This window comes from Schistocerca cancellata, chromosome 8, assembly GCF_023864275.1.
Source record: "Schistocerca cancellata isolate TAMUIC-IGC-003103 chromosome 8, iqSchCanc2.1, whole genome shotgun sequence".
Classification (NCBI taxonomy): Eukaryota; Metazoa; Arthropoda; class Insecta; order Orthoptera; family Acrididae; genus Schistocerca; species Schistocerca cancellata.
The window spans coordinates 461,764,606-461,781,116 of NC_064633.1; the positions used below are offsets into that span (position 1 = coordinate 461,764,606).

The 16,511-nt window shown below is 42.4% G+C and overlaps 1 protein-coding gene across 2 annotated transcripts in view; it reads left to right on the forward strand.

Moving 5' to 3' along the window:
• Positions 1-16,511, forward strand: part of LOC126094946 (gamma-tubulin complex component 2-like) — a 202,248-nt gene that overhangs the window by 45,542 nt on the left and 140,195 nt on the right. For both annotated transcript variants that reach the window (XM_049909597.1, XM_049909598.1), the window contains exon 5: positions 12,246-12,389. In XM_049909597.1, the coding sequence (XP_049765554.1) occupies positions 12,246-12,389 (144 nt within the window). The remainder of the gene's footprint in view (positions 1-12,245; positions 12,390-16,511) is intronic.

The window sequence follows — 16,511 nt, forward strand, 5'->3', positions numbered from 1 at the left end:
GAGTCACAGCCATGCGTGGCTGGCACGTGGGAGATCAGACAGATTTGCAAAACCTTGTTATGATGATGATGGACAGCTCTTCCAACAGCTCACCATGCTTTTGTTCACTGTCAGACCTCCACAGACATTATGTAGCCACCTGTCCACCTATGAATAACTGTGACGCTCTGGTTTTCTGCCAAAAGAAACTCAATGACAGTTCTCTGCTTGGAATGCACCTCCATTACAGACACCATTTTGAAGGCACACATAGTGTTGCCATCTATCGAAACTTCATGAAACCATAGGGGCTAAAGCAGAAATATTCTACTATGTCCCACATCAAATTCCACATTTTTTTACCTGAAATTGGCAAAGAAATAAATGTGTTGCATTACTTATTACACAGGGGCAGTAGCATGCGTATTGCAGTGTAGTAACTTTATTTCTAGGCTGTCTTGCAGTGAATATATTTGGTGTATTATGGAACAAATTAGCATACCATCCAGTGAATCAAGTAGAAAATAGCAGTGGATATGCTAATGGATCCAGTGAAGACTCTTAAGCAGAGATGGTTTTAACTGTACAAGTGATTAATTAAAAAACAAGACTGTATTTCTTTCAAATGGTGGCTCGACATCAGCTGTGGTAAAAATAGTGGCCACGTCACTTTTAACTGCATCATTGGAATGCCGGAGGTCTAAATTTTCATTAACCATAATAATCGCACAGATTTAACTATTTTCATTTTCCGCTTCAGAAAATAATCTTTCATCACAGTGAAAGAACATGTAAAAGGATTAGCTCACTCTAATTCACTAGCAGTTTCATGCCTTACATTGTTGTTATTGTTGCGTGACAGATTTGATTGTTCATTCAGTCTGTAGTAAAGAGCAGTGTCAGTGTCATAAAAAACATGATTGCACCTAACATAGTGAATACCCATATGTGTAGAAGTCCTTGGAGCTAACTTTTAATAAAAAAAAATGTTGTGTACATTAAAGTGATAAGCTCAATGTAAAGCTGTGAAATTTTGGCCTCAGAACTGACCGTAGCAATTGCTGCATTGTAGTTGTGAATATCATTTCAATAATTCTTTGATTTCTCTTCAATTCTTGGATCATTTGAAGTGCATACTTCATAGAGTGATTGAAATGTTTTTGTTAATGCAGCAAATTAACTTCCTTGTATGACAACACAGTGGGAATGCTGTTGTATCACATACAGTAACCTCTAATGTGAAATATTTCACAATACAAAACTGCATTGTAAGTTCATCAAACTGCAACTGTGACTCTAAAAATTGTTTGGAATAACCTTGAGTGCTCATTTAATTTTATTGTTCAATAAAACAGTTGCATTATTGTGAATGTCCCCAATCCTGTTATTGTCTCTACCCAAAAATTGTGTCTGTCTAGATCTGTGTGTTTCACTCTGACCCGTTAGTGTTCTTTTTCTTGGTACAGCCAAAACAAATATAGTTTCTGTATAATAATGGAAGTTGTATGTATTCAAAGCGAATAAATTAAAAATTAATTTTCTGTTAATGGTGGCAAATGACCTTAAAGTTATACAGAAAAGTAACCAAAATAGCTACACCAATATACAACGTTATTTACAGATTTCGTTACTTTGATAATTTGATTTCCCCAGCTGACCTCTTTGTCAGCCGGTCAGTTGGCCCATTTTTGCAGCCTAGAATGTTCTTATTACTGCAAATGCACTGTGAATGTCTTGAATTATATATGTTACATTGATTCTCGTACATAATTAATTTTAAAAATAAGTACTTCAGTCTTCATGTTCATGTATTACTATTATGATATTCCCTGTGGAAAGACTGGTTCTATGTACAAAGATCCCCATTGTCTTGCTTTTCATTTTTTAAAATATTTTCCCAAGCTATGGGAAGGTTAGCACTGCCAGTCCACTATTATGGGAATTACTTTAATGACCACTGTTGAAATGGTAGAACATAGTGTGTCTTGGCATAACTGCCTAGATCAAAATGTTGGTGAAAACCTCTATTAGAAAACCTCTTGGCCTCTTGATATGCTACCTGCTAATGAGGTGGATAGCTGGCCATTTTCGTACATTTTCATACAAATTGAAGTGTTGGTCTTGCTGTGGATGTTGATGGTTTGCCTGGATTCACCCATGATTTCCAATGCTTAGGATTCTCAAAATATATCCATTTTTTTCATCACCTGTCACTATTTGATGGAGAAATGACTTTTTTTATATCTGGCAAGCAGCATTTCACAAGTGGTCTTTTGATTCGTTTGCTGTCTTTAATTTAGTTCCTGTGGAACCCATTTTCCAACTTTATGCAGCTTTCCCATAGCTTTCAACCAAAGAGAAACAGCTTTCTGTGTCACATTCAATTTTTCTGTGAGTTCCTGTTGAAGTTTAGTATCATCTTCATCCAATAAGGCCTACAATTTTTTGTCTTCAAACATTTTTGGTGGTTTTCTGTGCTCTTCATTTTTCATGTCAGAATCAACATTTTTGAATTTTTCGAACCACTCGAAACACTTTGTTTTCCCAAGAGCAAGTTCACTGAAAGTTTCGACAAGCATTCAATGTGATTCTGCAGCAGTTTTCAACTTGGATTACTCTGTGTTGACATTTGTCGTCAGCCATTACAGGAGGCAGATGGTGCTGCAGACGTGGTCTCACAGGCCCTACACTGATGGCTACCACCATCTATAGGGAAATTCTGGTTTCATACTTCTACACCTGGTACTACTTCCGTTTTACTCAATGGCTTTCCATCAGTTAATGTAAACTGTGACCTTTCTGAAAGGAAATCACAAATCCAGTCACACAACTGAGATGATATTCTGTAGACACACAATTTGATTAGAAGTCGCGTATGTGGAACGGTGTTAAAAGCCTTCTGGAAATCTAAAAATATGGAATCAGTTTACATCCTCTGTTGAGGTAGCAATCTGTACTTGTGAGAATAAAGATCTAGTTGCATTTCACAGGGACAATATTTTCTGAATCATTGTTGGCTATTTGCCAACAAATCGTTTTCTTTGAGGTAAGTGTTCAAATGGTTCCGAGCACTATGGGACTTAACATCATCAGTCCCCTAGAACTTAGAACTACTTAAACCTAACTAACATAGGGGCATCACACACATCCATGCCCGAGGCAGGATTCGAACCTGTGACCATAGTGGTTGCACGGTTCCAGACTGAAGCGCCTAGAACCGCTCAGCCACACCAGCCGGCGAGGTAAGTGTGATCTGTATCTAAAGCTCTCATACTTGAGTCCGATAGTTTGATAGCCGCAAAATTAAATTAGAAAAGACATTTAATAATTTATTAATTGCTGCAAAATTTAAGTAGAAAAGATGTGTAATAATTTATTTTGTTTTCTAGTTTAATTTTGCAGCTATTGGACTATCAGACTTGCGCTTTACATAAGAGATCACACTTCATTATGGAAATGACATGACCATGTGCTTAGTATGGAGATGTCTCTCTTATACATTGCACTTTCTTAATGTGTTAAAATATCACTTTGAATTGATAACAATACAACTCAAATTATTTTTGCTTATTTTTACTTTTATATGTATCACACTTCCATTACAATGTTTTGCACTCACCAGTCCCATTCAACAGTTCTGCTTGTTTCACATTCACATTAAAGCAACTATTGCCAAGATGCATTTTCACATTAGTTAAGCAGGTAATCAGTGATCATGGAAGCCCTTTCATTTATGTTCTACTACCAATATGTTTCTCCATGACAATGTGTGTTTCTCAAATATGACTCTTAATTCTTAATCAGTTCTGTACCTCTTTCTGTGAAATAACTGAAATACTTTTCTTCTACAAACTGATGGCACACTTTTGATGTCCGCAGCTCGTGGTCGTGCGGTAGCGTTCTTGCTTCCCACGCCCGGGTTCCCGGGTTCGATTCCCAGCGGGGTCAGGGATTTTCTCTGCCTCGTGACGACTGGGTGTTGTGTGATGTACTTAGGTTAGTTAGGTTTAAGTAGTTCTAAGTTCTAGGGGACTTATGACCATAGATGGAGAGTCCCATAGTGCTCAGAGTAATTTTTTTTTTTGCACACTTTTGATTATGAATTCCATTTTCTACCAAATTCTGTGGTGCAGTGGCATGTCTGCTCCGTACAGAAGCTCAACATCAAGTCTGCTTGACATGCTTAGACAGCATGTAACTACTAGTGCTGGGCTATCATTGTCATTATACATCAAGACAATTGTCCATCATAGAAGAGGCGCACTTGGCTCCCAAAGTTCCAGAAACCAGCAATTAAGTAAGGAGTACAATATCAATACGTTATTACATCGAAGATGGCAGTACTTCTTACACAGTGCATTGTAGTTTTAGCTAAATGTTGTTTGTTACATATGGACATGCGTTTGCAGCCTCTCGGACATTGACAAATATAAATGGTGTTAAATTATTTCCGTGGTACATCAATCTAGTAACATTTCTTAATTGTGGCATCAGGAAGCTCCTAATCCTCTGACCATCCCCATGAACTAGTTAACAGAAAAGCACCCACCCCATCACCCAGTATTGTCCCAGACTGAAACAATTTGCTCCCTGCCGCCGTTGGATAAGCAGCTGCAGCAGCAAATCGTATACTCCTAGCTCACTCATTTGTTACAGAGTTTAATTCTTAATTTCTTTGCGTGTTTTTGGTACTTGCATTGTTTAATTCATAAATTTCGGGCGTATTATAGTATTTGAGAGTTGTAGCATTGCGTTTTAGTACCAGAATAGTGTAAAATCGTAGTCTCCTTCCGCCGCCGAGCAGTGTGTCAGCAGTGCACAAGTGGCAGCATTACTGCATTTACTAGGCAATTTTGTATTTTAATAACCGTTTAAATTTTGTGTCGATTTGTTTGCGCTCTCTGTAGATTAGTTCAGACGTTCTTTGCACAACAGTTTTTAGCATGGATAGGGACTGCAACTGCTGTGTTCGGATGCAGGCTGAGTTGGCATCCCTTCGCTCCCAGCTTCAGGCAGTGTTGGCTTCAGTCACACAGCTTGAGGCTGTTGCCAATGGGCATCACTGTGGGGTGTCCGGATAGGGGTTTGTCGGGGACGGCCAGCTCGTCCCACGCATCCCCCGATCGGACTACGACTGTGGTTGCCTGGGATACTGCCCGCATTGAGGCTGATCCCTCACCTGTGGTAGAGTGGGAGGTCGTCTCAAGGTGTGGCAGGGGGCGAAAGACATTCCGGAGGGCTGAACGGAAGGCCTCTCCAGTTTGTCTGACGAACCGGTTTCAGGCTCTGTCTCAGGCTGATACTGATCTTCGGCCTGACATGGCTGCTTGTCCTGTTCCAGAGGTTGCCCCTCAGTCTGCAAAATCCGGGCGGCCGCAGAGGGTGGGCTTACTGGTAGTTGGGAGCTCCAACGTCAGGCGCGTAATGGGGCCCCTTAGGGATATGGCAGCAAGGGAGGGGAAGAAAACCAAAGTGCACTCCGTGTGCATACCGGGGGGAGTCATTCCAGATGTGGAAAGGGTCCTTCCGGATGCCATGAAGGGTACAGGGTGCACCCATCTGCAGGTGGTCGCTCATGTCGGCACCAATGATGTGTGACGCTATGGATCGGAGGAAATCCTCTCTGGCTTCCGGTGGCTATCTGATTTGGTGAAGACTGTCAGTCTCGCTAGTGGGATGAAAGCAGAGCTCACCATCTGCAGCATCGTCGACAGGACTGACTGCGGACCTTTGGTACAGAGCCGAGTGGAGGGTCTGAATCAGAGGCTGAGACGGTTCTGCGACCGTGTGGGCTGCAGATTCCTCAACTTGCGCCATAGGCTGGTGGGGTTTCGGGTTCCGCTGGATAGGTCAGGAGTCCACTACACGCAACAAGCGGCTACACGGGTAGCAGGTGTTGTGTGGCGTGGGCTGGGCAGTTTTTTAGGTTAGATGGCCTCGGGCAAGTACAGAATGGGCAACAGCCTCAACGGGTGCGGGGTAAAGTCAGGACATGCGGGGACCAAGCAGCAATCGGTATTGTAATTGTAAACTGTCGAAGCTGCGTTGGTAAAGTACCGAACTTCAAGCGCTGATAAAAAGCACCGAAGCTGAAATCGTTATAGGTACAGAAAGCTGGCTGAAGCCAGAGATAAATTCTGCCGAAATTTTTACAAAGGTACAGACGGTGTTTAGAAAGGATAGATTGCATGCAACCGGTGGTGGAGTGTTCGTCGCTGTTAGTAGTAGTTTATCCTGTAGTGAAGTAGAAGTGGATAGTTCCTGTGAATTATTATGGGTGGAGGTTACACTCAACAACCGAGCTAGGTTAATAATTGGCTCCTTTTACCGACCCCCCGACTCAGCAGCATTAGTGGCAGAACAACTGAGAGAAAATTTGGAATACATTTCTGGATGAGGTATCAAATATATTGCATGTTATAGTCTTAGGTGGAGATTTCAATTTACCAGATATAGACTGGGACACTCAGATGTTTAGGACGGGTGGTAGGGACAGAGCATCGAGTGACATTATACTGAGTGCACTATCCGAAAATTACCTCGAGCAATTAAACAGAGAACCGACTCGTGGAGATAACATCTTGGACCTACTGATAACAAACAGACCCGAACTTTACGACTCTGTAAGTGCAGAACAGGGAATCAGTGATCATAAGGCCGTTGCAGCATCCCTGAATATGGAAGTTAATAGGAATATAAAAAAAGGGAGGAAGGTTTATCTGTTTAGCAAGAGTAATAGAAGGCAGATTTCAGACTACCTAACAGATCAAAACGAAAATTTCTGTTCCGACACTGACAATGTTGAGTGTTTATGGAAAAAGTTCAAGGCAATCGTAAAATGCGTTTTAGACAGGTATGTGCCGAGTAAAACTGTGAGGGATGGGAAAAACCCACCGTGGTACAACAACAAAGTTAGGAAACTACTGCGAAAGCAAAGAGAGCTTCACTCCAAGTTTAAACGCAGCCAAAACCTCTCAGACAAACAGAAGCTAAACGATGTCAAAGTTAGCGTAAGGAGGGCTATGCGTGAAGCGTTCAGTGAATTCGAAAGTAAAATACTAGGTACCGACGTGACAGCAAATCCTAGGAAGTTCTGGTCTTACGTTAAATTAGTAAGTGGCTCGAAACAGCATGTCCAGACACTCTGGGATGATGATGCCACTGAAACAGAGGATGACAAGCGTAAAGCTGAAATACTAAACACCTTTTTCCAAAGCTGTTTCACAGAGGAAGACCGCACTGCAGTTCCTTCTCTAAATCCTCGCACAAACGAAAAAATGGCTGACATCGAAATAAGTGTCCAAGGAATAGAAAAGCAACTGGAATCACTCAACAGAGGAAAGTCCACTGGACCTGACGGGATACCAATTCGATTCTACACAGAGTACGCGAAAGAACTTGCCCCCCTTCTAACAGCCGTGTACCGCAAGTCTCTAGAGGAACGGAAGGTTCCAAATAATTGGAAAAGAGCACAGGTAGTCCCAGTCTTCAAGAAGGGTCGTCGAGCAGATGCGCAAAACTATAGACCTATATCTCTGACATTGATCTGTTGTAGAATTTTAGAACATGTTTTTTGCTCGAGTATCATGTCGTTTTTGGAAACTCAGAATCTACTATGTAGGAATCAACATGGATTCCGGAAACAGCGATCGTGTGAGACCCAACTCGCTTTATTTGTTCATGAGACCCAGTAAATTTTAGATACAGGCTCCCAGGTAGATGCTATTTTTCTTGACTTCCGGAAGGCGTTCGATACAGTTCCGCACTGTCGCCTGAAAAACAAAGTAAGAGCCTATGGAATATCAGACCAGCTGTGTGGCTGGATTGAAGAGTTTTTAGCAAACAGAACACAGCATGTTGTTATCAACGGAGAGACGTCTACAGACGTTAAAGTAACCTCTGGCGTGCCACAGGGGAGTGTTATGGGACCATTGCTTTTCACAATATATATAAATGACCTAGTAGATAGTGTCGGAAGTTCCATGCGGCTTTTCGCGGATGATGCTGTAGTATACAGAGAAGTTGCAGCATTAGAAAATTGTAGCGAAATGCAGGAAGATCTGCAGCGGATAGGCACTTGGTGCAGGGAGTGGCAACTGACCCTTAACATAGACAAATGTAATGTATTGCGAATACATAGAAAGAAGGATCCTTTATTGTATGATTATATGATTGCAGAACAAACAGTGGTAGCAGTTACTTCTGTCAAATATCTGGGAGTATGCGTGCGGAACGATTTGAAGTGGAATGATCATATAAAATTAATTGTTGGTAAGGCGGGTACCAGGTTGAGATTCATTGGGAGAGTCCTTAGAAAATGTAGTCCATCAACAAAGGAGGTGGCTTACAAAACACTCGTTCGACTTATACTTGAGTATTGCTCATCAGTGTGGGATCCGTACCAGATCGGGTTGACGGAGGAGATAGAGAAGATCCAAAGAAGAGCGGCGCGTTTCGTCACAGGGTTATTTGGTAACTGTGATAGCGTTACGGAGATGTTTAACAAACTCAAGTGGCAGACTCTGCAAGAGAGGCGCTCTGCATCACGGTGTAGCTTGCTCGCCAGGTTTCGAGAGGGTGCGTTTCTGGATGAGGTATCAAATATATTGCTTCCCCCTACTTATACCTCCCGAGGAGATCACAAATGTAAAATTAGAGAGATTAGAGCGCGCACGGAGGTTTTCAGACAGTCGTTCTTCCCGCGAACCTTACGCGACTGGAATAGGAAAGGGAGGTAATGACAGTGGCACGTAAAGTGCCCTCCGCCACACACCGTTGGGTGGCTTGTGGAGTATAAATGTAGATGTAGATGTAGACATATTTATTGTGTCCAGAAATACAACTTTCCTCTCATCCCCCCCCCCCCCCCCCTCCCAAAATCATATTCTGGTGTCCACTCAATCTAAGAAATATTACTTCTCACATTGCTTTTAATTCTAACCCTTTGCCACAAGGTTCATAACCTGTGTAGAAGACCCAGGTGCAAGACCTGCCAATTGCACCCATGTATCACATCCTACTCTGGTACTCTCATAGGCATGTCCTGTCCTACAGAGGCAGGCAACCCAATGAAAGCATATTGTATTACAAGGCCATGCTGAACAATAATGCCTCCAGATTTTATTATGTGAAAACTCTTAGTTCTTTTTAAGTAAAACAAATGTTATTAACATTCTACATCTTTATTTTTCATGTTTATACAGGGCGTATAAAAAAAAAATCTGATTTGGCTCGTCTATATTTCTAAAACTAATAAACATATGCAATAATTTTGTTTTTTGGTGAACGGGAAACTCAAACATTTTTTTTCTTTTTTCCCCCCATAGGTGTTCAATATGCCCCCTTGAGGTGCACGGCATATGTCAGTGGGGTATTCAGATTGTTCCCACACAGCAGCGAGCGTGTCTTGAGCTACAGCTTCCACAGCTGTTGTTATGCAATGTCTCAGTTCATTTATTGTTGTTGGTAATGGAGGCACATAAACAGTCTTTTATAAATCCCCACAAGAAATAATCACATACAGTAAGGCAAGGTGGTCCAGTGTGACCAATCCATCATTCAGAAATCCATTGATTTAAAAATTCCCACTCCTCCAGATGCCAATGTGGCAGTGCCCCATCCTGTTGGTATATGAAGTTGTTCGAACCAGTCTCCAACTGTGGGAAAAGAAAGTTCTCAAGAATATCACAATATGTACTTCCTAAAACAGTGTTCTGGGCAAAGAAAAATGGACCATACACCTTTTCCCGTGAAACTGCACAAAACACATTAAATTTTGTAGAGTCCCTCTCATGTTGTACAACTTCATGTGGTTGTTCTGTACCCCATATTCTCACATTATGATGGTTCACCTTTCCATTTAAATGTAATGTTGCCTCGTCATAAACACCAAGTATGGAAGAAAACTGTCATCCTCCATCTCACCAACAATGAAATTACAGAACTCCACACGTTTTTGTTTGTCACCTTCATGAAGCGCGTGCAATAGCTGAGTTTTGTATGGTTTTGTGTGTAAACCTTGATGCAACACATGCCAGACGTACATCAGGGCATGTTGAGCTGTCGAGTTGCATGGTGAACAGATTTCTGTGGACTCCTTGTGGAACTATGGGAGATGCAGTAGACATTTGTGTGAGACACTCGGGGATGGCACGGCGATTTGCCTTTACACAAACAACCTTTTTCTCTGAATTGTTCATTCCACCATCTAATGCTCTGTGCTGTTGGAGGATCCACACCATACCTCGTACAAAAATCACACTGAACTGTTATTACTGACAAAACATAGCACACAATACGCTTTCTGTTGCCCTGACACAATTTTTACTAGAACTGAATTGGGCACACACTTCTGCTACCTAGTGGGAACCATGAAAAACTCGAGAATTTGCTCTTTCCAGAAGTATATTTTTCACGCACATATCTCAAATAACATAATACTTATGACTTTTTAAAATTGGATGATTATTTTTGATACACCCTGTATTTATTTCTGAACTTAGTCATTCTGGTGACAAATGCATTTCTACCAGCGAGAGACTGGTTTGTTGGTACCATCATTGTGTTGGACTTCGTTGTCAGAGCCACAACCTCACATCTGCATCCACCACTTCATCACTATCAAAGTGAATTCATTGAAGCTGTTCTTTAAGTTTTGGAAATAGATGAAAATCGGGTGGGGCCAAGTTAGGACTGTACTGACAATCAGTGACAGTGAAACCAATGTTGGATTGTTTCAGATGTCACAGTGCTTGTGAGTGGTCTTCCAACGTACTACTGAAGTAGAGGATGAGCCGTATGTAGACGAACTTCTTGAATTTGAAACTTGATTACAGCAAGCTATTTCTCACGTGCTGACATAGTTACTTTACACTCCTCCTTGTTACACTGTGCTATTCAAAGCCCTCTAGTGGTAGAAGGGTGCAGATATGCAGACATGAAGAAGAAAGATGTAGAATGTTAATAACATTTGTTGTATGTAAAAAGCTGTAAGAGTTTTAACATAAATTTGCAGGCATTTCTTTACACCACACCCTTGTATATATCACCTCTGTTGTGACTTCTGCACAACATTTTGTATGGCCATGACTGCCAACCTTCTGCCCGCATGAATGAATGGCCAGTTAGCTGTGGCCAAGAGCAAAGTTGACCACCCAATGGCAGAACATGCTACTGATCACAATATGTTCAATTTTAATGGCTGCTTCACAACCTGTGTCATCTGGGTCCTTCCTTCCACTACCATCTTAACTGAATTACATAGACGAGAATTATCTTTGAAACACAGCCTTCAAACCCGTAATCCTCTTGGCCTCAATCTCTGCTAGTACCTCTCCCACACCAACCTCCACCACTGCCGCACAACCATAATTTCACTCATCTCATACTCAAAGTCCATTCTCCCAATCCACTCTTCCACATTATCATGCACTGTGCACAGTGCTCCCTGCCTGTGGCCAGAATGAGTTCACCGCTGCCACATTCTTGTCCATGCAACTGCTACTTAACCCTCCCTGCCATTGGCTACCCTTCCTCATCTCTCACTCTCACTCATTGCCTTCATTCCCCTCTCACCCACCCCCCTGACACAGTCCCTCATTACAGTCAAGCTGGAATCCCAACATAAAATTGTTAGTTGCAAGTTGTGTGTGTGTGTGTGTGTGTGTGTGTGTGTGTGTGTGTGTGTGTGTGTGTGTGTGTGTGATGATTACTCCTTTTGTAGAGATTCACTTTTCCTCATTGTTTGTCATGCTAGCCTGTGTGCTTGGTGGTGGTGGCCCATGAATAAAGAGAATAAGACTTGGTATTAGAACATGAAATGTTGTTTGCCTTATTCTATTTTTGCTGTTGTTGTTACTGTGGATAGTATTTGGTATTACAAGGACAATACACAGTACTAAGCCCAATCACATTTCCACATAACAGAATGAAAAAAAATTAATGTTTAATTTTTTTCCACCAAAATACCCATCACTATTAAAGTTTTGAGTGCCAGTGGTATTCAAATGCCAATTACAGGATGACATACTGTCCGCGCAAAATACTAGGTCTGCTCAGTAGCTATCAAATTGTGTGATGTTATAAAGACTGTAAGTAGCTTGTATCACGGTGACATGCAATTCATTTTAAATAGTGTGTGTCATTATGTAATGGTTGTGAGATTTTAATTTTATCATGCTTGATATTTATTTTTATATTTTATTTCTACATGTCCATTTTCAGTCACTTGTATCTGAAATACATGTTCCATTTGTTGTTTATTTTAGGTGTTATACCTGCTGTTTCACAGGAGAGTATATTGATACAAGATATTCTGTGTGTGCTACAAGGTCTTGAAGGTGTCTGTATTAAACCTGACAAACTAGAGAGCCCATATGCCACTAGGACATTTGGCATTACTCCAAGTGTGGGTAAGAGCTGTTGTTAACTTTCAGAGTTAGTAATCACAGAAATTGCACATACATCTTTAAATGCATATACTTAGCTCATTTTGTGGTGTTTGAAGATGAGGCAAATGTTTTCACTGTTATGGAACTTTTTTCTCATATGGATTTTGGTATGCTACAGTGAATTATTTGTTATTGCATGTACTGAAATTAAACTGTTTTTGTATGTGAAATTTTTTACTCATTGTAATCTGTACATGTGGATTATCATGTAAGCTTAAAACATTGGGAACAAATGTAGTGTTCCACTGCTGAAAACAGACAGCTCATATTCGGTAGTAGCAGGTTTCAAATACCAATTCAGCCATCCTGACTTAGAGGGTTTGATAGGTTGGTGCCTTTTAGAAATGTTGGCAAATCCCACTCTTGGCATTGTCCAACTGTACTAGTGTGCCATCTCATATGTTACTCTCAATATAATAGCAAATGTCATAGGGAAGTCTGATGGAATGCAAATACTTTTGGATTAAAGAAGACCATTCACTGAAAAATAGAAGCATTAAGTCATTGGCAGGAACATCAGTGCTGCATTTTGGCAGGTGGACTAGGTTACACATTGAGAACTGTGTCATGTGGGATGGGTAGAGGGAGCGAGAGGGGTGAGACCAGGATGAATGGGAGGGGGGGGGGGGGGAGGAGGAGGACTGCAATGTTCGGATACAGAATTAGTGGAGTCATCTTGACATAGTCACATTGTTTAAATATCTGAGCATAATGTTGCAGAGCGATATGAAATGGAACGAGCATGTGAGGATTGTGGTAGGAAAGGCAAATGGTCAACGCCTATGTGTTGGAAGAATTTTAGCAGTTGTTGTTCACCTGTAAAGGAGACTGCCTGTGGGGATGCTAGTGTGACCTATTCTTGAGTATTGCTCGCTTTGGGAACTCAAATGGAAATCCCTGGAGGGAAGGTGACATTCTTTTCGAGGAACAGTGTTTTGAAAATTTAGAGAACTGGTATTTGTAGCTGACAGCAGAACAATTCTACTGCTGCCAACATACATTGTGTGTAAGGACCACGAAGATTAGATATGGGAAATTGACTCATACAGAGGCTTGTAGTCATTTTTTCCTCACTCTTTTTGCAAGTGGATCACGAAAAGAAGTGACTGGTAGTGGTACAGGGTACCTCTGCCATGCACTGTCCTGTGGTTTGTAGAGTAACTATGTGATGTAGATACAGTTCAAGAGTAGTCAGCCTTCTAGTATGTACTGCCCACTTTTGTGATTAGTAGTAAAATTTTCTAACCAGTCTGAGTCCACATTAATGGTGGTTTTGTAAAGTAAGGAAGTAACTTTGCTTTATAAAATTTATAAAGCAAATTTACAAGAAGCATGTAATAATAATTACTTTCCAAGTGCTTTACATTAAAATTTTGTGGAAATCTAATGAAAATCTTTTTAAAATCCTTATCGCTTGCCACCCACCATGAAAGCTAGAACACTCGCTATATCAGAGGCTGAGACCAAGAAAATTATGCGAGTAAAGAATGTGTTGCAAGGATAACTCCCACCTGTGTAGTTCAGAGAAGCTGATGGAGGAGGGAGGGTTCCAGATTTCCTGGGTTGTGAAGCAATAATTGAAACTGAGTATGTTATATTCAGCTGCTGGTGGTCAACTTTGTTCTTGGCAACAGTTTGGCAGTGACCATTCATCCTGGTGGACAGATAGTCATAAAGACATAAAAGACTGTGAAGTGTTTGCAAGAGAGTTGGAATATGACGTGACTGCTTTCACAGATGGCCCAGCATCTGAGGGGTTAGGATAGTCTTGTGACAGGATTGGAGTAGGAAGTGCTGGATAGGTGGATTGGGCAGGTCTTTCAGCTGGGTCTACCACAGAGATATGATCCCTGTGGCAAGGGCTTGGGAGTGGCATAGGGATGGTCTAGCACGTTGTGTAGGTTGGGTGGGCAACAGAACACAAATTTAGGAGGGATGGGGAAGATCTTGGGTAGGATGTCCCTCATTTCAGGGCATGGTGAGAGATAATCAAAGCCATGATGAATGGTATTGCCCAGGTCTTCCAGTCCAGGGTGGTGTTGGGTGATGAGGAGGGGTGCTCTTTTGTAGCTGGTTTTTGGGGGTGGTGAGAGGCCTTTGAGGATATAGCATAGAGAAACCTGTGGACTTGTTTTTGGGTTGGGGGGGCTGCACATCTGTGGAGACCTTTGTGAGCCCTTCAGCATACTGGGCAAGGGGGTTCTCGTTGTAGCAGATAAATCACCTTTGAAGGTGACTCATTGTCTGAAAAGATCAAGATGGTGTTTCAGTGTTATGTGAAACCCTATGTTCCCCATCCCTTGCAGTGCATCAAATGCGTGAGATTAGCATTGTAACATCAGTCATGTCCTTAGGTACTGTGGACATGAGTTGTGCATGAATGCTCCTTGTAACCCTCCCCCTGTCAGTGTAAGCTGCATGGAGCACCATTCGCCCTGTTCACCAGACTGTACCATCTTCCAAAGAGAAAGTAAATCCAAGAATACAGGACTCTTGATAGACCCCCCCCCCCCCCCCTTATCAGGAGGCCAAGAAGAAATATGATCGTTTACATCCTGCACGTATGACTGTGATGTTTGGTATGGCTACGGTGATGTCATCCTCACCAGCGACAGTACCTGCACCCTACGTGAATTCCACATCGGGCCCTTGGGGCTGCTCAACTACACCCACTCCCCTGGTGGTTGGGGGGCCCTCTTACTGTTTTCTCCACATCCACTTCAGAAGCATTGATTCACCACCCACCGGGGACGTCGATCCTCAACTCCCACCCAGAGAAGCAACACTTGGCATCTCTCATCAGGAAGGTGCCTCTTTAGACACTCCCCTCCCAGGATGATCCAGGAAGATGTTCCAGTGGCACCCATGCATGAACTCCACCTATCTTGTCTCTGTATCCAAGGCAGCATCTGTGGTGGCACCTGTGGTCCCTGACTCCCCACACATGTTGGTTTGGAACCAAAGTTTATTGATGCCATATCCTCGCAACTGGTGGCAATAGGTGGCCCTGAGGCATGACTTGCATCCTCGATTCCTTCGTGCTCCCACAGGATACTGATAGCATGATCCTCTAGTGGAACTGTAGCAGTTTTTTTCCACCTGGTTAAGCTACGATGTCTCTTATGCATTTCCCCTGCCTTTTGCACCCCCCTTTATGAAACTTGGCTCCTAGCAATGCAGACACCTACAGTCCATTGGTACTGTGCTATTTTAAGAATCAAGCTGACTGCGACAGAGCATCAGGCAGAGTTTACATATACATGCTGGACTCTGTCTACAGTGAGCACGTACTCCTCAATACAACTTTGGAAGCTGTGGCTGTGCATGTGAGGATGTCTGTATTTACTGTCTGTAATGTGTATCTTTCTTCCAGAGCACATTTTCTGCACTGATTTCTCAGTGCCCCCCCCCCCCCCCCCAATCCCTCCTCAATTTGGATGACTTCCAGGCCCACAGAACTTTCTGGGGTGTAACTATGACCATTGACCATGAAAAGGCCATCGAAAATTTTCTCACAGAGCTCGATCTTTGTCTCTTGAGTACCGGTGCCCCCACACAATGCAGTGTGGCATACAGATCTTATTTGACCATTGATCTTTCCATTTGCAGTTCTGACCTATCCCTTCTATCCATTGGAGAGGATGACATGTGTTAGTGATCATTTTCCAGTCACCTTGTCCCTCCCTCAGCATCTCTTGCCTGGGCGTCTACATACATGGAGTCTCAACTCTGCTGACTGGGATGCCTTTGCATTCTGCCAGTGACTTGGCACTCCACCTCGTGGAAGTATCAATGCACCTATGCAGAGAAAACCACAACCATTGTATTGACATTAGGCATAGTGATCCACTGTTCCTCAGTATTCCCTGTTGTTCCTCAACTGTGGGTGTTGCTGAATGCTGACTGCAGGGTGCCATACTAAAGGTGCAGTCCTGTGCTCTGTCGTGGCTGCCAGTTTTCAATTGCAAGGACATGTATCATGCGCTTCTGTTGCCATCGTACTGCCCACCCACAACCAGAACTCTTATCTCAGGGACCAATTGCTTAATGTGATGGAGTCCTATCACTTTCTGGGACTGGTCT